General features: G+C 40.2%; 1 protein-coding gene across 2 annotated transcripts in view; it reads left to right on the top strand.

Annotated features, from left to right (window-relative positions):
• Positions 1–17,183, top strand: part of PARP8 (poly(ADP-ribose) polymerase family member 8) — a 121,416-nt gene that overhangs the window by 95,084 nt on the left and 9,149 nt on the right. For both annotated transcript variants that reach the window (XM_054281891.1, XM_054281882.1), the window contains 9 exons: positions 5,717–5,842; positions 7,485–7,550; positions 8,827–8,894; positions 9,198–9,246; positions 9,947–10,059; positions 10,229–10,301; positions 11,189–11,258; positions 13,285–13,361; positions 14,318–14,387. In XM_054281891.1, the coding sequence (XP_054137866.1) occupies positions 5,717–5,842; positions 7,485–7,550; positions 8,827–8,894; positions 9,198–9,246; positions 9,947–10,059; positions 10,229–10,301; positions 11,189–11,258; positions 13,285–13,361; positions 14,318–14,387 (712 nt within the window). The remainder of the gene's footprint in view (positions 1–5,716; positions 5,843–7,484; positions 7,551–8,826; positions 8,895–9,197; positions 9,247–9,946; positions 10,060–10,228; positions 10,302–11,188; positions 11,259–13,284; positions 13,362–14,317; positions 14,388–17,183) is intronic.

Below are 17,183 nucleotides of genomic sequence, written 5' to 3'. Positions count from 1 at the left end.
ATTCAATTAGGTCACCTGGGTTGTTAATAAAGGCAGCCATTGTAATTTGGAGATAATTTACATTTATTTTCACCTAATGAGCCATTACTACTCTCATGCAATTAATGAGTTACTTCCTGTTCATGGTCTTGGGATGCAGGGATCCACTGAGCCTCTGTTGTTTCCATCATTATGTAGCAGTGGGAAAGTCCTTACTGATATTGCTACATAGGGTTCTTTCTTCTTCTCAAGGATCAGGAATTTAATATAAGCCTGCTTCCTAACTCTAAATTCAGTTATTGATGTAGTTACAACCCTATCATTGTTTTCTTAAAGTATTTTAAATTACGTTTCCAAATTACTAACCTAATGTTTCATTAGAAAAAAAAAAAAGTTAAAAGATTTTACATTTAAGTTCCCTTTAAGATCTCATGGTAAATGCCCGCACATCTTAAGGAAAAGTGCATTTGTGTCCAGTTTTCTGGTTACTGTGTTTCTACATAGTAAGCAGCATGGGGTTTTTGGAAAAACAAACCTTCAATTTATTTAACTTTAACTAGCACTAGTGAGTATAGTCCCTGGAAATAAACTATTCAGGTAGGTGCCTAAATACAACCATGAGCACATCCTCAAAGGTAAAAGTTGCAGCAGTGTAGATCAGCTTCCTCACTGAGAATATGACTGGAATTAGAACATCAGCTCTTCATCTGTTGTCTGAAGACCACTGGATTTGTAATATCTAGATACTGAATATTGGGATAACAGTTTAGGCTTGTAAGAAATGGAAGGAGGTGTGCAGATGAAGCCCCACCTCTTTATCAGCCTGAAGTTCTGTGAGCATTTAGTTTTTTTAATTCAGGCACATGTTATATTACATGTACATTTAGAATCATAGAATCATCGAATAATTGGAGTTGTAAGGGAGCTGTGAATGTCATGTAGTCCTGTGCCCTGCCATGAGCCAGGACAACTTCAACTAGATCAAAGCCCTGTCTGACTTGACCTTGAATGTTTCCAAGGATGGGGCGTTTACCATGTGTTTCATCAGTGTTTTGTCAGTGTTTCATCAACCACAGTGTAAAAGTCTTCTTTATATCTAGTCTGTATCTCCCTCCTTTAGTATAAAACCTTTACCTCTGGTCTTATCACAGCAGGTTCTGCAAAAAGATTTTCCCTATCTTGTCATCCCGCTTTAAGTAGTGAAAAGCTGCAGTAAGGCTTCCCAAAAGCCTTCTCGCCTACAGGCTGAACACATCCAGCTGTTTCAGCCTGTCTTCATCAGGGAGGCATTCCAGTCTTCTGATCATTTTTGTGGCCCTCCTCCGGACTTGCTCCAACAGGTGTTGGAGCACTTTCTTATGTTGGGGACCCTAGAGCTGGACACAGTGGTCAGGTGGATTCTTATGAGGGCAGAGGGGCAGAATCCCCTCCCTGCCCTGCTGCCCACGGGGCTCTGGGTGCAGCCCAGGACACGTTTGGCTCTCTGGGCTGGGAGTGCCATGGCTGGGCCATGTGCAGCCTCTCACCCACAGCAACCCCAAGCCCTTCTGGGCAGGGCTGCTCTGGGGCTGCTCATGCCCAGCCTGTGCTGATACCAGGAGTTATCATGACCCAGGTGCAGCACCTTGCCCTTGGATTTGTTGAACTTGGCGAGATTCCCATGGGCCCATTTCTCCAGCTTCTACAGGTCCCTCTGGATGGTTTCCCATCCTTCAGGCAGATCAGCTGCGCCACTCTGCTTGTGTAATGTGCAAATCGTGGAGAGAGCACTTGAACTCACTCTCTATGTCCTTAAAGAGCACTGGTCCCAGTATTGCTCCCTGGGGGACACCGGTCATCATCAGTGGCCATCAGGACATTGACCTCTACCATCTGGATGCAGCTAGGCAACCAGTTCCTTATCCACAGAACTGCCCATCCATCTAATTGATCTCTCTCCAATTTAGAGAAAAGGATATTGGGAGAGGTTGTTTTAAACAATATAAATGACATCTGTAGCCTTTCCCTTATCCACTGATGTGGTCACTCCATCACAGAAGGCCATTGGGCTGGTCAGGCAGGACTTGCCCTCAGTGAAGCTGTCGTGGCTGTCATGAATCTCCTCACTGTCCTCCATGTGCCTTTGCACAGCTTCCAGGAGAAGCTGTTCTATGATCTTCCCAGGCACAGAGGTGAGGCTGACAGGTTGGTAGTTTCTAGGGCCCTCTTTTCTACCCTTTTTAAAAATAGGTGCAATATTTCCCTTTTTCCAGTCACCTGTGACTTCACCTGGCTGCCGTGCCTTTTGAGTTAGCATGGAGAGTAGTAGCTTGGCAACTTTATCTGCCAGTTCCCTCATGATTATGGGATGCATCTTATCAGGTCCCATAGACCTTTCTATGTTCACATTCCTCAGGGACTCTCAAAGGTAATCTTCACTGACAGTGGGAAGCACTTTGCTTCCCTACTTTCTGTCTTGAGTTTCATCAACTCGAGAGGTGTGTGATGGGGAGACTGCCAGTGAAGACAAGCAAAGAACTGTCAAGTTCCTTGGCTTTCTCATTGTCTGCAGTTACCATTTTCCCAGTCGTGTTCAAAGAGGGGTGAACTTTCTTTGACCTTCCCTTTCTGTCTGACATGCCTTCAGAAGCCTCTTCATTATTCTTTGCATCTCTTGTCGAGTTGATCTCCAGTTGCACCTTGGCCTCCCTCACCCCATCCTGACACAAGCTGGCTGTGTCCTTATATTCTTCCTAGAATATCTATCCCTGCATCCCTTGCCTGTGCATTTCCTTCTTTCCTTTTAGTCTTACCATCAGGTCTGGAGTCATCCATGCTGACATCTTGTCTTCCTTTCCTAATTTCCTACACATGGGTATTGAGAACTCTTGCACTCTATGGAAGGCATTCTTAAAGATCTGCCAGCTCTGATCTGCTCCCTCCTCTGGAAAACAGTTTTCCAGGGGATCCTATTGAATAGCGCTTTGAATAGCTGGAAGGTTGCTTTCCTAAAATGAGTAAAGAATTAGGTATGAGCCTTTTTAAGTAGAGCTGACTAAGCAGAGGAGAGGTGGCCCTGGTTAGCTTTCACTCTGTTTTGTATAAGTGTCAGTGTTGCAGGCACATGCAGAGCTTGCTGTAGATCTCTGGAGTACCTCTACATTTACAGAGCTTTACTGTAGAATTCTGAAGCAATTGCAACCTTAAGAGTGCTTAAAAGAGTTAGATAAGGGTTTTTTTCTGTTGTCCCAGTGGACCTAGGTAGCTAAATTATGCTGTTTCTAGTGATAGCATTGCAGCCAGCTCACTATATTGGATCTGACTGAGCCCCGTGTTCCTGTTTGCAGAAAAAAAAAATCATCAGTTCTAGAGTTTGATTCATCTGAGTTCTTTTTGTCATTAGTTTAGGACAGTATGAATCACAGCATAGACTGTCAGCACAGTGGTTATTTCTCCAAGAGTCTAGCAAGCTTAGGCTGACTAGTAAAAGGTAAGTGTTCACATTTTGTCTGATTAATCCTCTTCCAAACCATTTTGTCTAGTGAGGAATCCTAAATACAGCTTCCCATCATTAGAAATCATATCCCGTTTTGTCTTTTGTGCTTTCAGCTCGTTTCCTGAGGTGCACAACCCTACTTTGTCACTCTAAATAATCCGATGGCTTCTCCTTAATAATAAATGCTTGTGCTTTCTAAAACTTTCCATCCTGAACTCAGGTTGCCTTGTGTTAGTCATGTAGGCAAAATGCTTGAAAATTAGATGACTGATTTCTTGATAGTTCCAACTCCCTATGAAGAGTCTCTTGAGAGTGAGAGGCCCTGTCTGTGGGATTGATGTCATAAGAGGAATTGTCATCAGCAAGTGTTGTCTTGTCCTTCACACAGCTATTTTAATCCTTACTTACTTCAGTACCTCCAACTGAGGAGTTCACATCCAGTTTTAAGGACATCTGCTTGATCCACAGCATCTCCTATTCCCAAGGAATGCATATGCAAGGCTCTATTATAGGGTTTCTATTAGATTTACCTCCCAGTTTAAGTTGTTTTGCATTGCATCAACTCAAAACAGTGACCTCAGGGGAAATCAAGTGTAAAAAAAAAGCAGAGTAGGAAACAATCTAGGAGTCAACAGTTTGTTTAAAGGAGGGCTTAGGGATGATGGTGTCTGAGTAGAACTGTGCCAGTTTTAAGACAGTGTCCCATCATGCAAATCATAGGGCAATACAAATTTGAGTCTCTGCATTTAAAGATCTGGGGACTCAAACAGCTCTTCCCTAGGAGTGTTTTGTGACAGCAGACTAAGAAGTGCTTCTCAGAAGCAGGGTGAGCTCATGCTCAATTTCACGGTAATACATTTACACAAGGGCAAGTTTGCTGCCTGATCTGGCTGCTGATCTCCTTTGTAAATGCCAGTGCATATGCCCTATTTCAAAACATTCATCTCACATACAGATAGTATAAACTGGAAAGTAATCAGAGAACCATTGGGGAAGGGATCATTATTTAAATAATTTCATTTTTCAGTATATGTGAGATATTTAGTAACTGGAACTAACAGAATATATTAAAACTGATGGAGAAAATTGTCCATTAATACTGAAGGAGCAGAGAAGGAGAATGGCAACTATATGACTCACCACAGCACAGTTCTTTTTCCCCTTTCATCATTATTCTTATTTTCATTCTGGTTCTCTAAAAGACTGTAATTTTTTTCCATCCAAATGATCAGATGTAATGACAGACGTAGAAAATCTTCTAGATGAATATGAGCTGTGAGATGAGATCTGATCCATGTGGACTTGTGGGGGGAACCAGGAATACCTATTAAGTCAGCTTGTCTCAGCTTTTCCTTTCTTTTGTGGAAAAGTTGTTTTCACAGAGGAATGTTTTCAGAAGGCACATAAAAAACATGAGGAAATGAGTTAATCTGCAGCTACTTTTTAATGTAGCAATTTTGGATTTCATTATGAGCTGAATTTACATTTCACAGCTGCCAGAAAGCTGCATTCTCTCATTTTTGTTATTTGCTGAATTCTATTTTTAACCTCTGAATTACGTATTTTGACACAATTGCTTGGGAATCTGTGTCTAAGTGGTGTATTTACTTATATACACATGTCTATGTGCACATTACATGCACAATCCTGTGGGGAAATTGTGAAAATCAAAGATAATCAATGAAGTGTTGTAATTTTGTATAACAGGAAGGAAAGAAGAGAATGCCCTAGTGTGAGCTGTGCAGATGACTGTTAAACCATTGCAGTATTATGGGTTTAGCAGAAGCAATGTTTTCAAGTGTTTCTGTGATTACAGTCTTCAGGAGAAGAGCAGAAAGTGGTACAAATTTGACAGACTATTCCTTGTTCTTGAGCAAAGTGTTTACTGGTGTGTCTATACAGAGATACACCAGTTTAATTTCCTTTATGAATAAATTTGATACAGGAATTCACATGTGTGCACAAGAGAAAGCAACACTTCAAGCAATATATTTGATGTTATAATACTTTTAGGACCGGAAACTGGTCCTAAAAGTGTATATGCACATGGAATAATACGCCATGGCTGACCCCAGACTCTGTTGAGGTCAGTGAAAAAATTTAGTCCTGAACTATCTCCTTGGATAACACAGTTTGGGCAATATAGGTAACAATGAAATACAATGTGTCTATAATGTGTAAAAAAAAAGGCAGATTGGAAAATATACTATAAAAACATTTATTTTGAATAAACATAATAAATATGTCTTTCTTTATCCCCAGGTAGTTGATCTGTTGGTATCTATGTGTCGGTCTGCATTAGAGTCACCTAGGAAAGTTGTCATTTTTGAGCCATATCCTTCTGTAGTTGATCCTAATGATCCTCAGATGCTGGCCTTTAACCCCAGGGTAAGTAGTTACCTTTAATTTTGTCATCACTTGGTTTTAGTCATACATAAGATTTCAAAGCAAAGATTTTTCATGGAGGAGTCTCCTTTATTATGTGATACAGCTCCAGAATATAGCACAAGTGTGTTTTCAAAACTTCGCATCTTTTTTTTTTATTGTCTCTGAGAAAGTACTTGAATACAGACTTGTCCTGGTTCTGGCCAGGACAGTGTTAATTTCTGCAGTAGCCAGAATGGGGTATGGCTAAGACCCAGAGGTTATTTTATACCGCCTCACATCATTTCTGGGAGCAGGGGGAGGGGAGTCTCTTCCAGGGAAAAGAGGGAAAAGAGTTCACATTTTACTTGGCAGAGGGAGCATTTGGATGTTGTTTGTGGCTGGTTTTCTTATCTCATTGCTGTTTCCAGCTGATTGTTCTTACCTTGACCCGTGATCTTTACCTTTGTGCCTCCCAGTTCTCTATCCCACAGCAGGGGGGAAGTGTAAGGAAGAGAGGGAGGAGGACAGTGAGCAGTGCTACGTCTCAGTGGGAACAGTAAATTGGAGAATACCATCCCTAAACCATGACAAAAGTGTAGGTTGTGTTAAAGCCAAGAAACTCTTCTAAGGAACAAATTCTGGACGCAAAATTTTATATTCTAAGTGTTTTTCTATCAATGTGCACATTGGAGACAAAAAGAAAGATGGCTTTTGAGAGATAGAGGTCATGTAAGCCAGGGGATTTCCAGTCCATCTTTTCATTCTTAGAAGTGTCATTGCTGTCATCTCATTTTCTCACTGCAAGCAGTTATTTCCTGGTATGTAATTTTATGAGATGTTAATAGGTGAGTTTTTTACAAGCATCAATTTTGAAATAAAGAGAATTGTGGTTGTGTTACCTGCTCCTTGGGCTCTAAATGCTGCCTTTGAGGAATGCCCTCAGGCTGTGAATATTCCATCTCCCTAAAGCCATTTCCCCAAAGGCATAGAGGAGAACTTGGCTTGTCCTGCACTAGGATGCATCTCACTCTGAACAAAGGCCAGCTAGCAGGAGTTCTTTGTCAGGAGAGGCTGAGGTGTTCTGTAATGTGTTGGCAAGACCCCAAGATGGGGAGCAGTGGAGCTGCTGTGGAGTGGTGGAGCATGGACTGTTTAGCCTGTTCACTCAGTTCACTCAGGTGGAGCTGCCTGGTAGTGGCTCCCAAGCAGCAGGTCAGCAAAGATCAGGGTGAGGCAGAGGGACCACTGAAGGATCTATGAAGTTTCATAGAACTGCTAGCAAAGGAAACACATCTGTTTATATGCATTTTTTTTTAAAATCTGTTTGGGTCACTGCATTATTTACCTCAAGAGCATGTTGTCCAAATAATTTAGTTACATTTAGTTACAAGTATTTGTTGAAAAATAATCTGATTTTTGGAGTGTTTTGGAGATCCCCGTCAACTTCAAAGAAGAAAGATCATAACAATATTTTTTCAAGGATTTTTTCTGGATGATGAATGACAGTCTGTGGAAGTAAGCTAATGGTTTGAAATGTTTGAAAGAATTGATTTGCCCAGCATTTCTCCTAGCTTTCGTTTTATACGCACCCAAAGAATTCAGGTTTTTTAGAGCCAAATACTAATACTCTTTGAACTTATTTGTGTATTTTATGCCACATTAGAAGAAGAACTATGACCGAGTCATGAAAGCATTGGACAGTATCACTTCCATCAGAGAGATGACACAGGTAAATGTAAAAATACTTACCTAATTAATCACTGTTTCTAGAACTTGAAAGATGTTTGCATTGCCTGCCTATCACGGGTTGGGAAGTCAATAGTATCATCTCTTTCCTATATAACTGTAATGATATTGAAATGTTCGCTCAAAATAACAAACCTATCCCTAATGCCAATTAAATAAAAGTAATGAAGTATAACTCAGATTTTTTGAAGTTTAAATAAGAGATAATAACAATAGAGTGATGAGGTAATCACCAGCTGCTACCTTTCTGGAAATGTTCAAAGCCAGAGACTTTACTTCCAAAGCAAAAGAAATTGATCGTGTGTCAATGTTCTGAATGGTATTCTGAATGACATGATATTTATCTCTATTATAGCAAAATTCTCGATCAACTAAGTATAGTTGGGGACTTGGATTTACTGTCATATTATTTCTCATGGCATATCTGATGGTTGTATTTCTGTTATTTTTATGTTCCTTTATATCTGTTTACTTTTATGTTCCTTTTCCAAACAACCCAGCTGATTATAAGTTGTTGTTTAAATCTATTCCATATATCTTGCTTTTCCAACTGCTATATAAATGCATCCTCAGAACAGTTTTCTATCTTGCTCTGTGTATTAACAAAATACTTTGGGATTCTTGAGTGAAGAACGTATAGAGAGGAATAAAAAAAATGGAAAATTAAAATTCACCTTTTTTTGTTAATTTGTGTGACATTTTGTAAAAATTTTAAAAATCAGGCATTTCTGTGATTTTTTATGATGTCTTTTAAAAATAAAAAATAATTACCATTCTGCTCTTTTAAAATGTTAAAACACTTCTTGACTAATGAATTTTAAAGGGATGCTTTGCATTGTGATTGAAATCAAGAACAGTTTTAAAGGAAATTATAATATGACATGGTACTTATACATTGAAACAGTTGAAAATACCAAATGGATTATTTTGGGTTTCTTTGAGAACCTTAATTTTGTAAAGTCCCAGTTTCTTAATCAAGAGCCACATAAAAATAGATGTCTTCTTCTTTCTTCCCTGTGATCACCAGTGTTTGCTATAATATAGTCATTTTTATGCTAATTATATGCTTATTATCTTACTCTAGGGAAAATAATTGCTATATTAATTCTTGTTGTCAAAACACATTTATAACTCTACTATGCTGTGTATCAGTAAAGCTGTGATTTCAACCTAATAATGTATTCATTTTAATAGATGAAATCATGGGCAATGTAACATATAAAATTCAACCTAGAAATAACATAATTACTCTTTTCTAGGCACCTTACTTGGAAATAAAGAAGCAGATGGATAAACAAGACCCGCTTGCACATCCTCTTCTACAATGGTATAAAGTTGATTCACATGAGATAATAATTATTAAATTATCATTTGTAATGAATAATCACTTGACCAGTGTAATGTGGTATAAGGTCAGCCTAATAATTAACATTGGTATTCTCAACTGCAGCTATTCTGAACTGTTTCTGGACCTCATCTGGGTCATCTGATCTAATTTTCTAGTTAATTTTTGGCCTACTTCCATCTAATAGGTTTAGAGGCCTGCAGCTGGGTGCTTTGTGATGGCCATTCATAACATATTTTGAAGTTTGGTTTGGTTACTACGTCTAATATATGTTTCTTATTTTAGGGTTATATCTAGTAATAGATCGCATATTGTGAAGCTACCGGTGAATAGAGTAAGTGTCTGTGTGTTTTCTTATTATTTTCTGATCTTTTTTATGCATTGGCATTTTAGGTGGGAGTTTACTAGCAAAACGTAGATGTATGCAGTTTAACTGATTGCATGGTGTCCTTTAATAAACAAGGCAGTTTTAGGTCCTGATTTTTAGAAATGTGAATATCTGAAACAGGTCAAGTTCATAAAAAAACCTATGAGGTGAGTAGCTCAAATTCAGGTGTCTACTTTGTAATCATCTGGAATTAGGTGAGAGAAACACCACTTTTTGGTTTTTTACCATATAGAATATTAGATGCAGAATTGTACAGAAAGCAGTGCGCACAAACATTCTATATCAGGAGATCCACATATAAGTAACTTCTGATTAAGGGCGCAGTAATATGCAGCCTTCCAAATAACCTTAATTCAAAGTCAGCTCTGATAGAATACTACGATGAAATTGTTCAGTTTAATTACTAAAGCCATTTTAAATTTTCCAAAAACTTCCATATGTTTCATAAACTGAAAGTCATTCTTACTGTTTGATTTCAGCTTGAAACTGTGGAAGTGAGACCAGTTTCAACTTAGTTCATGTAGTTATTTAGATGCAGTCATGTGTGGTGTGGAAAAGCAGGATATCTTAAGGATTGCCATCAGAGAATTACAATACTTTCATATTAATCAACTTCTCTTCACATGTGCACTCTTACATTTGACAGCAACTGAAGTTTATGCACACTCCCCACCAGTTCCTTCTTCTCAGCAGTCCACCAGCCAAAGAATCCAATTTCCGAGCTGCTAAAAATCTATACGGAAGTACCTTTGCATTTCAGTGAGTACATATATTCCTAATAACCAAAGGTTATTGAAATGCCATGTTATATTTTTTACTTCTGGCATTTGAGGTTTGCAGCTGTGAATCTACTGTCTTAAAGGATTTCTGATGTAATTTTTGCATTTTACACTGTGAATTTTCTGGCTTTCTTTTTAATTTTATTCAGTGGTTCACACATTGAAAATTGGCATTCCATCCTGAGGAACGGCTTAGTTGTTGCTTCCAATACGAGGCTGCAGGTAAATAAACAAAATAGATTTTAGCTAACTTATGCATACTTGGTTACATACTAGCTTTGACAAGTTTTCAGGGGGTTTCATTCTGGTAGCCATATATAGCTAGAAGAAGAGATAATTTCAAATACTATCTTGTTTCCTGTGAAAAGTACTTTTCTGATGCAATTAAGATGAAAATCTCTTTGTGGGAATCAGTGTTTCAGTTTTATGTTGCAGAGCAGCACCTCTAGGAGGCTTCGCTCGGTACTGCTTAAAAGCAGTCGCAAGTGAAAGTCAGAGCTGCCTAAACTGTCTTGGTGTCTTGGGATCCAGAAACATGCTAGAGTTACAGGAACTGGGCTTGCAGCACATTGTCTGCCTCTCTGATTTCTTTGGCAGTGGAAGCATGAAGTGTGCTGGCCATAAGGGATCTAATACAAACTTCTCAGACTGAATCATCAGAACACCACTATTGCAGAGCAAAGTAGGCACTACAGAGGGACTGGGGAGCTCTAATGCAGAGTATTTTAGCATTGTGGTTTGCAGCTCTCCCCAGAGCTGAGTCCATGTACCTTGGAAGAGCATCCCAGGGCACATTTGGTCAAGTATAGAAACACTCTTTGTAGACATCCTCCATAGTAATATTAGATATAAAAACAGAAACCACAATTTTATGTATAAGTCTTATGTAAAATTGTGGGCATCTGGTTTTTTTGTTTGGACATGATTTCCAGGATATATATATAAAATAATTTTATACTCAGGGCATGATTTTTAAAAACACTTCTTTGAACACTGTTAATTAACCGAAATAAATTAGTAGGGTGGGTAAGCATGCTATGACCTGTAATTATTATTATTTTGTCCAGGTAACCAAATTAATGCTAAGTAATCACTCTGCTCTTTTTCAGCTCCATGGTGCAATGTTTGGAAGTGGAATCTACCTTAGTCCATTGTCAAGCATATCATTTGGTTACTCAGGTGATATTTATAGATCACTCTAAAGGTGGACAAATATGGGGGCATATCTTATTCTGCTGTTTCTTCTTACAACCTCGCTGTTTAAAACATTATATTCAATTTAATCTTCGTTGACCATGATTAAATTTATTCCAAAAAGATAATTTTTTTAATAAATAATAAGAAAATAGAAAATTACCTTGTTAAACACTGTCCTTATTTTTCAATGTGCTTAGAATTCTTAAGCTGTGCTTGAAGTAAATATTAGCTAATACTAAATGCTATATGTAGTAGGTCTTGATGATTCAGCTGAAATCCAACTTTGTGATTTTTGTCAATATCTGCCTAAGTTCCATCTAACTTTACCCATGAGTTCATGATCTTTTATGACTTTATCTGACAAAACAAGTATTGATCAATAGACATGTTCAAAACTGTATATTTAAGAGTATTCCCAAGTATCACCATGTCAAGATTACATTAGAAAGTACAGTTCAGTGTGTTTATTTTAGCCTGAGAAGGAACATAATTTGTTCCACTATTGAATCCTAAAGTCAGTTGTGCAGAGTTTTCCATGTAAGAATTAAATAATAAACAAAAGCATATTAAAACAAGACAATGGATATTAAAAGGATTAAATGGATTAAAAGGACAATGGAAATTAAAGGGATTTTAAAATATGGTGGCTTTCTTCTTTAGGTGTGTACTATTTACCATTTCCTCACACATGAAAGTGCAGGTATATAGTTTAATGTGTGTTCATGTGCATGTAGATGATTCTGACAATTTTGGTTTGCTCTCTGATATTCAGGGTTTCTAGCTCATGTTTTAGGAGCTCAGCTTTTTGAGCTACTATTTGAGGAATTTCAACATCAATTATGTCTAGATGTACTTTTAGCTTGTCAGAGATTACATGAGTACGAAGGCTTCTTAGGTCTCACTAAATGTGCTGGTTGAAGTATCCATATTTAACAAAGTGTCTTTCCTTTTGGACAATACTGCTTTGTCACCTTCAATGTGCTATTGCTCCTCTCTCTGCCTGCCTCTTCCATCCTGTCTCCTCCAGAAAGGAGGCTTGTGTTCCACTGAAGTGTGTAATCCTTGCCAATAAAAATCATGAAGGAGTCCTGCACATTCACATTGATGCAGGAGTTCCTACACATTCCTTCAAAGAGTTAGGCTTTGCTATAATTCAGTCGTATTTGTAAAGTGCCAAATAATTGAAGTGTTCAAGGCCAGGTTAGATGGGGCTCAGAGCTACCAGGTCTAGCGGAAGATGGGTGTCCTTACCCATGGCAGAGGGGTTGGAATGAGATGATCTTTCAGGACCCCTCCCAACCCAAACTATTCCATGATTCTGTGAAATACAGGATGCTGGAAACTCAGGGAAGCCCATAGTATCATGCAAAACAGGAATTTTATATAAACCAACGTGAGGGATATGAATGAATCTGAGGCACGAATGTAGATGTTTCAGTTTCTGAGATGGAATTGGATCAAATGTGACTAATAATTTAGTATTTTGTGTGTAGATAAGGAGATCAAACCGAAGTGGATTTCAAAACTTAAATTGCCTACTCATACAAATTAATTAGACTTTTAATAAAGTTCCATTAAGTGCTAAAGATGTATATCTAAAGTTCTTTCTCTCATAATTTTTGTCTTCCCACCCACAGTAATCAGAATTTACTTCAGCCTGAATAGGGTAAAGTGGACTGAGCACATGCTGACCTACAACCCCATTAAGTCACCACATAAGAATATTCCTGATCTGAATTCAGTAGCATTTAAGCTCAGGTTTATCTGCTTTTGCACCTACTTAATGCTAACTTGACTTTGCTAAAGTCTTTGCAATACATGCAGAGGTACCTGTAATTTACAGGATTTATATTGTGATGTGCTGTGACAGAGTTAACCAGCTTTTTGAGTGCCATATAAAAGACAGACTGTGATTCTCACTGTGCTACCTCTTCCATTCTCATACTGAACTCTGCTTTTTGTGGTATTTACAGGCCAGGGTATCTTACATGTTTTTAAATATTCCTAGGGATGAACAAGAAGCAGCAGAAGGTGTCAGCTAAAGATGAACCAGCTTCAGGCAGTAAGGGCAGTAATACATCACAGGTATGGTACATCAACTGTCTCTGGAAGACTTGTGGGATTTATTATTGGGAATTCAGTAGCTGAAAGAGAGGTAATATTTCCTTTGTGCAATTTACCAGTGTTATTGCATTGAATTAAATCAACAACTTCAGAGACTGCAAATATCAAATACAGTTCAACTGCTCTAGTAAAAATTTACGGGGCATATTGCAGACCTTGTGCCGTTCTTTTCCAAGCAGAAGAATTTAGGAAGAGAATGAAGATGAAATACAGGTTGCATTATGGCACCTAGCAACCCCCTGCCTTCTGAGTTTTAGACTTCCAGAACAATGATGCAAAAGAAATTGAGAATGATTATTTCTGGGAAATGAGCATAATTTAACTTACAGCAAGTAATTTTTTCCTTTCACAAATTTTACATGTTGAACCATTACAATCCTGCTGTATCTAAAGCAAACTCACAGCATCTGTGCACAGGGCTAAATTTCAAGAAACTATCTTATATCTGTCTCCATGATTAGCACATAGAAATTACAGAATAATCTGGCTTTAAAGGTAGTTTGGCATGTCCCAGTAGAAGCTCTCAGAAGTAGGAAGGAAAATAAAATATCAGGGTAGTGACCAAAGAATTAGTGACTATTTACCTTTTCTTTCTTTTTTTTTCCCTGATATTAATTTCTTTTTCAGTAACACTCATATTTCTGATAATATTTTAATTTTGCAATAATTAGGCAGTTTTGGATATTATTTTTCTGGATAAAGGAGTTCAAATATCTCCTACAATAATGCAAATAAGTAATAGGGGTTTTTTTATAAATTCTATTACATTTAGAAATAAAATAGAGACATTTTAGAAAAACTGCCTCTACCTTTTTTCATTAATAAATCACTGAAAATAGCAGCTGTCTCTTTTGTTGCTTTTTGTCTCTATTTGGTTTACTGTGCTAATTCTATTTTCTCACTTTTTTACATCTCAGTCCCAGAAGAAAGGACAGCAGTCCCAATTTTTGCAAAGCCGTAACTTAAAATGCATAGCCTTATGTGAAGGTAAGCTGAAAGCCCTTGTGAAGGTGCTTTAGTCACGGCCACAGGATGCAAAGGTTACAGGCTGCAAATCAGTGGGAGCTTTAGTTGGTTGTTTAGGTAAGAAACCACTGGTAGGTGTAGGAGTACCTGCTCAGCAGCTGACCTTTATGCTCCAGTAAGGACATTTCCCCTCTTTGAACAGAACGTGTAGCAGATGCTGAATTGTCATGGAATATCACATACATATAGTGACTGATCATCTGGTCTGTGTTTCAAATGTGATCCTCTTCCTAAACCATCAAAAAAACCAAAGTCATGTCCTTTATTTGAAGCACTGACTTCTTGCACGCTCTTGACAAACACCTTAAACACATGAAAGTCAGGAAAAAACACCTTTTATATAGAATTTCCGAACAATTTTTTGCTGTTCAAGCAAGCATACTGATCATCTGGTAACCAGTATGTTCTCTTTGTTTGCTTCAGAAATTTTGGGAAGTTAAATCTAATGCTTGAGTACAGTCATTCTTGAAAGAATTGGCTGTTCTGTTAATAACTAGTGAAACCCCAGCAGGTTTTAAGAACAAATTGTGGCATTTGAGTAAGAAGTGCACGTGTAGTTAGGAGTTAGTCTTAGAAATTACATTAACCCAATTTGCCTATCATTTGGAGCATTTGTTTGTTTTAAAAAGTGAAAATTAAGAATGTGGAAAATGTAGTATTTAAAAATAGAATCAGTGCCTCACAACTGTCACCCAAGTCCAATCCTGACCAATTCAGGGTTCCCCAAACTTAAAGGCATATCATTAAGAGCATTGTTTAAATGCCCCTTAAACACTGACAGGTTGGGCACACCAACCACTCTGTAGGAAGCCAGAGTTTGACCAGCTGTTACGGTTCAACCCCAGCCAGCATCCAAGCCCCACAGCCACTCACTTTCCCCCAGCAGGGCTGGGGAGAGTCCAAAGGGTAGAAGCCTGAAAGCTCATGTGTTAAAGATAAAGAGATAAAGATGTGTTAATAGGGAAAGTAAAAGCCCTGCATGCAAGCAAAGCAAAACAAGAAATTAATTCACTGCTTCCAACAGAGCTGTTCAGCCATCTCCAGGAGAGCCTGGCCCCATCACATGTAGAGGTTACTTGGGAAGACCAACACCATCTCTCCCATTTCCTTCTTCTTTCCCTCGCTTTTAATGCTGAGCATGATGTCACATGGTCTGGAATGTCCCTTTGGTCAGTTTGGGTCACCTGTCCCAGCTGTGTCACCTCCCAACCTCTCATTAATCCCCAGCTTTCCTGGAGTGTGGCAGTATGAGAATCAGAAAAGGCCTTGGCTGGCTCTGTGTAAGCCCTGTTCAGCAATAACAAAAACATGTCTATACTATCAATGCTGTGTTCAGCACAAATCCAAAAACTGCCTCCTGTCAGTCACTAGGAAGAAAAGTAATTCTACCCCAGTCCAACCCAGCATACCATCCTCTCAATTAAGAAATGCTTTGAAATGTCCAGTCTAAACCTCCGCTAGCACAGCTTTGAATCATTCCCACACATCCTGTCACTGCATACCAGGGAGAGGAGCTCAGCACCTCCCTGGGCCCTTGCCCTCCTCAGGAAGCTGCACAGTTGTGAGGTCGCCCCTCAGCCTCCCTTTCTCCAAACCACACAAGCCAAACCCCTCCATTAGCGTCCAGGACATGTTTTCCAGCCCTCTCACCTGCTGTTTCCCTCCTCAGGATGTGCAGAAGGACCTTCCCATCCTTCTCCACCTGCAGGGCCCAGCAGGCCCCAGGCGAGGCCCATCCCCTCCCTGGGCCAGCTCTGCCCCGCTCGGTGCTCTGGCATGGGCTTTGGCTGTGCCCTGCTCAGTGCTGTGGGATGGGCTTTGACCGTGCCCCGCTCGGTACTCCGGGATGGGCTTTGGCTGTGCCCCGCTCGGTGCTGTAGGATGGGCTTTGGCCGTGCCCTGCTCAGTGCTCTGGGATGGGCTTTAGCTCTGCCCCGCTTGGTGCTCCGGGATGGGCTTTGGCTGTGCCCCGCTCGGTGCTCTGGCATGGGCTTTGGCTCTGCCCTGCTTGGTGCTGTAGGATGGGCTTTGGCTGTGCCCCGCTCAGTGCTGTAGGATGGGCTTTGGCCATGCCCTGCTCGGTGCTGTAGGATGGGCTTTGGCTGTGCCCTGCTCAGTGCTCTGGGATGGGCTTTGGCTGTGCCCTGCTCGGTGCTGTGGGATGGGCTTTGGCCATGCCCTGCTCAGTGCTGTGGGATGGGCTTTGGCTGTGCCCCGCTTGGTGCTGTGGGATGGGCTTTGGCTCTGCTCTGCCCCGCTCAGTGCTCCGGGATGGGCATTGACCATGCCCCGCTCGGTGCTGTAGGTGGGCTTTGGCTGTGCCCCGCTCGGTGCTGTAGGATGGGCTTTGGCCATGCCCTGCTTGGTGCTCCGGGATGCGCTTTGGCCGTGCCTGGCTCAGTGCTGCAGGATGGGCTTTGGTCGTGCTCTGCTCGGTGCTCCGGGATGGGCTTTGGCCTCGGGGCTGCCCAGGCACTGCTCACCCACCCTGAGCCACCCTTCTCCCACTTCACCCCTGTGCCCGGTGTCACTCCTTCCCAGCTGCACAATCCACCATTTGGACTTGACAAATTTCACCCCATTTAAGATTTCTCAGTGCTCCAGTCTATCTAGATCCCTCTGCACAACCCTCTTGTACCTCAAAAGAATCCACAGCACCTCCCAGTCTGGATCACCAGCAAACCTGCTACTGGTGCACTCACCTCCAGCACTGATACAGAACTGGCCCTGGAATGGAGCCCTGAGGACACCACTGGT

Source organism: Melozone crissalis, unplaced genomic scaffold (genome assembly GCF_028551555.1).
Source record: "Melozone crissalis strain CALT ecotype California unplaced genomic scaffold, PUWL_Pcris_2 ptg000005l_1, whole genome shotgun sequence".
NCBI classification, from domain to species: Eukaryota; Metazoa; Chordata; class Aves; order Passeriformes; family Passerellidae; genus Melozone; species Melozone crissalis.
Note: the sequence above shows the minus strand (reverse complement) of the source record. Positions and strands in the feature narration are given on the sequence as shown.